Raw genomic sequence first — 4,663 nt, forward strand, 5'->3', positions numbered from 1 at the left:
ATATGGAAATAAAGAAATTAAACAAAACCATCTAAGAAACTGGTTGTGTCACCGGATCACTGTCGCATGTCATCATAGATTTGTCAAATTCCTTGCTGGAACAGAAGCATTCTGCATTTACATGAGGCTTCTAGGTGCAAAAGTTGGGAAAGATTGTTCCATCAGGGCCATTAATCCAATCTCTGAACCAAAATTGATTTCTCTAGGCAATGGTGTCCACCTAGGTGACTTCTGCCGGATCATTGCAGGGTCATACAATACCAGTGGTTATCAAAGTGGTAAAATCGAGGTGCAGGATAATTCGGTAGTTGGAAGTCAAAGCCTACTTCTTCCTGGTTCAGTTCTTGAAAAGGATGTCATTCTTGGTGCTCTTTCGGTTGCTCCAGCAAATACAGTTCTACAAAGAGGCGGAGTTTACATTGGATCACAAGCTCCAATAATGATAAAGAACACGTTGCATGCCTTGGATGAAAGAATAGAGGTGATGGACCAAAAATATAAGAAGATAGTAGGAAACCTCTCTGCAAGTTTGGCAACCACAACCCTTCAGGTTAGATCAAGATATTTTCATCGAATTGGTGTTAGTGGAAAGGGAGTATTGAAGATATTCGATAAGATTGAAGGGTTTCCGGATCACAAAATATTCAGCCCTGGAAAGAGTTACCCAGTCATAATTCGGCATAGTAATAGTTTGAGTGCTGATGATGATGCAAGAATCGATGCACGTGGTGCTGCTGTCAGAATACTATCAAATGATTCATCTGGTGATAACACTCCAATTCTTGATCTGACTTTGAAAACAGGAAAGGCGTTTTATGCTCGCACAATTTCTGATTTTGCAACATGGTTTGTTTGCGGACTGCCAGCAAGAGAAGAGCACGTCAAAAGAGCTCCACATGTGCGGGAAGCAGTCTGGACTTCCCTTCGCAATGCTGATTCATATGCTGAACTACATTACTACTCAAATATATGCAGGATCTTCAGATTCCCAGATGGACAGGAAATGTATGTGAAATTCAAGTTGCGACCAATAAACAAAAATATTCACGAGGACTCTGGAAAGGTTGTGCCCACCAGTATACTTCCCCCAGAGACGGGTGCAATTCCACGAGACACTAGTGACACCCGGCCATTACTCTTTCTTGGTGAGGATTTTCGACGTCGTGTGAGTTCCCCTGGTGGTGTTGGCTACATTTTTCAGCTGCAGTTTCAACCAGTACCTCATGATGAAGCCACCCAAGACATTTTACTTGATTGCACAAAGCCATGGGATGAGAGTGAGTTTCCTTTTATCGATGTGGGAGAGATATTGATTGATAAAATTAACACACAAGAACAATCAGAAGAACTGCAATTCAACCCTTTTCTTCGATGTCCTGAGATTGATATAGTCCAGGCAACATCATCCTCACAGAGTGCTTCCATTGATCATGGCCGGTCATTGATCTACGAGATTTGCCAGCATTTGAGAAACAAGCAACCACTTCCGGAATCCTGGAGGATCTTCCTGCAGCATTCGGACGTGAAAGTAGACCTTTCTGGGTGTCCAATGGCTGCAGCTGTAGAGAAAAAAGAGTCTGGTAAAGTTACTTTAGAAAGAAAGTGGTATCAAGCTTTGTGGGCAGTTTTTGCTCAACCACTACTACAGACAATATTACCGTACTACCTGATGGGCTTGGTAATATTTGGTCCCCTGAAAGGAGCTCTTTACTTGAAGGACACAATAGGGTATCCAGTTTACTTGTTACTTCCTTTCATATGGGTTTCTTCAGGCATTGCAGCTGCATTAGTATGCGTTGCAGCCAAATGGCTACTCGTGGGAAAAAACCAAGACGGCGGAACTAGGCTAATGTGGGGTAAGGGGCTTTTCATGGATACTCTATGGCAGGCTTTCAGGATACTGGTAGTAGACTATTTCATGGAAATGACAGGTGGTTCATTCATGTTTGTCCTGCTAATGAAACTTATGGGCTCCGATATCAACATAAGTCAAGGTGCTTATGTGGACAGCATGGGAGCTATGATAAACCCTGAGATGGTAGAGATTGAAGGAGGTGGATGTGTGGGAAGAGAAGCCCTTCTTTTTGGACACATATATGAAGGTGAAGGAGGAAAAGTTAAGTTTGGGAAAATAAAGATCGAAGAAGGTGGCTTTGTAGGAAGCAGAGCTATGGCAATGCCTGGAGCTATAGTCGAAAGTGGAGGCAGTCTCAGTGCCTTATCTCTCGCCTTTAAAGGAGAAACTATACGATCCAGGTAATGACAACTCGAAGTTATGTAATGTTGTAACAGGAATATAGTCCATTTTGAATGTAATAATGACTAGCTAGAATCCTTACCTCTGCAGCTTGATTAACAGAATAAATCGCCAGTTCAATGCCTTGCATAATCACAAGTAATATGTTAAGCTAAATTCTGTTCTGCACACTCAAGAGAAAGGAACTCTATTATGTAGATGGTAGCTTGTAAAATATTTCAATTTTGATGAAATGAAATGTATGTTGTGTCTATTATGAAGTGTGGTGCGATTTACTAAGATCATCTATGTTCTGACTATTTGTCTTCATCAAATCCTATATTGCTCGAGTTCAAGCAATAGCTACTTAAAGCTATTCCTCTATTCTATAGTAGAGAATTTACACTTTCTGCAAATCTTGAATCTTCATTGTAAGTAGTCAATGACTGCCAACAAAATAAGCCTAAAGATTGTGTGCCACGGTTACTATCACAAATTATCTGCATTATCCATTAATAAACGAATTTTGAGAGAACAGGATCGACATGGAAGAACCACTGATGCTGGAAACGAATTCAGGGTTCGTAATAAGATAGTTTATCCGTCCCTCGACAGCAAATATCCCATCTCCTCCAACTCCCCAGAATCAATGGATAAGCAATCACCACATCTGCACTGATACAAGAGCTCCACAACTTCACCAGGGATAACTCGGTTTCTTCTCGGGTCTTCTTCTTTCTCACATGAGTTGGGACCCAACTTCCGTAGTGGTTGGAGTGAGGTTAATCTGCTAGGTAGGGGTCTCTGCAAAACAGAACCGGAGGGGGTTGTTTCCCGCGGCAACTCCGGTGTGAGAGTAAGAAATGGGTTTTCTTAAAGAAGAAGAAGAGTGAATAAGGAGCTATTCAAAATATGTATAGCGGTGTGTGTATAGGTGTGTAGCAGTCAAATATTTTTCAACCCCTAAAACCCTCTTTTTGGGGCCTTTTATAGGTCCCAAGATTTAGGATTTTTGGGGTTTGTACATTTTCATCCTAACCTTTGATTATTATTGGTTGGTGAGTGATTGGACGGCTTGGATGGACTGTGGGGTCAAATGTCCTTCTTCCACCATTGTTACCTTGGGATCTTTCCACCTGGACGGCTGTGATGCAGTTGTTCCATTTTGGGTAACATGAGACAGTTGTCTCTTTTCTCCTGTGCCACATGGCACCGGGGACCACCCTAGTTTGGGCCTGGGGTGTTCTCTTTTTGGGCTTCCCCTCCTTTATTTGGGCTTGGTTATTTATGGCCTATCATATGCCTCCCACTCCCTTATGCGGGTTTTTCCGGATGGGGGAGTAGTCTTCTTTTTCGGGGCGTGTGTTATGAGCTACGTGGTTCAGAAAAAATTTTAATTTTTCCTTTGATTTGTGGCCCCTAACCCCGGGGTGTTATTGGATACAAGTCCCCGGGGCTGTGTTTGGGTAGGCCTTTTGGCTTTTGTCACTTGGAATTTTTTTTTGTCATTTTTCCTTTGATTTGTGGCCCCTAACCCCGGGGTGTTGTTGGATGCAAGTCCCTGGAGTTGTGTTTGGGTAGGCCTTTTGGCTTTTGTCACTTGGAATTTTTTTTGTCATTTTCCCTTTGATTTGTGGCCCCTAACCCCGGGGTGTTGTTGGATGCAAGTCACCGGGGTTGTGTTTGGGTAGGCCTTTTGGCTTTTGTCACTGGGATTTTTTTTTTTCGTTTTTCTTTTGATTTGTGGCCCCTAACCCCGGGGTGTTGTTGGATGCAAGTCCCCGGGGTTGTGTTTGGGTAGGCCTTCTGGCTTTTGTCACTTGGAATTTTTTTTTCGTTTTTTCTTTGATTTGTGGCCCCTAACCCCGAGGTGGTGTTGGATACAAGTCCTCGGGGTTGTGTTTGGGTAGCTGGGTGCAGATGCGACATGTGCATAGTACTTTGGCACTTTTCCCGGAGTGTCAGGCGACGATTGAGCTTCCTGTAGGAATATATGTATACATATATGTATATGTACGAAACGTTGTGGTTTTCCCCCCTTTTTCTCCTCAAAAGCCGCGCCTGTTAAATAATTACAGTAATGTAATCATTAACCGCGGTGGTTATTTTCTGGACGCTCAGGATTGTGCCACGTATCTTCATCCGACGGACACGATCGTGTGGCAGTTGAGTGGGTTACTACTTCGTTTGTGCCTATAAATACTCCTCCTTTGCCATTTCTTTTTTCTTTACGAAATTACAAACACCCAAATTCTCTGCAACTTTTCTTTAAGGCAAATTTGGGAGCTTTTCTCTTTATAGCCGCCTTATTTCTCCTGCTTTCTTGTAAGTTTTCGAACTTTTGTTCGTTCTTTGCTTTCTCGTGATTGTTTTAACGAATATTTGTAGCCTGAGTTCTTAGAATGCATGCATGTCCAATCATCCGAA

At 42.6% G+C, this 4,663-nt stretch overlaps 1 protein-coding gene across 1 annotated transcript; it reads left to right on the forward strand.

Annotated features, from left to right (window-relative positions):
- The first annotated feature begins 439 nt into the window (after window positions 1–439).
- Window positions 440–2,260, forward strand: LOC141661287 (uncharacterized). The gene has a single exon (XM_074468270.1). The coding sequence runs from the start codon at window positions 440–442 to the stop codon at window positions 2,258–2,260; it is 1,821 nt and encodes a 606-aa protein (XP_074324371.1).
- Window positions 2,261–4,663: the final 2,403 nt, after the last annotated feature.

Source organism: Apium graveolens, chromosome 5 (assembly GCF_009905375.1).
Source record: "Apium graveolens cultivar Ventura chromosome 5, ASM990537v1, whole genome shotgun sequence".
Taxonomy (NCBI): Eukaryota; Viridiplantae; Streptophyta; class Magnoliopsida; order Apiales; family Apiaceae; genus Apium; species Apium graveolens.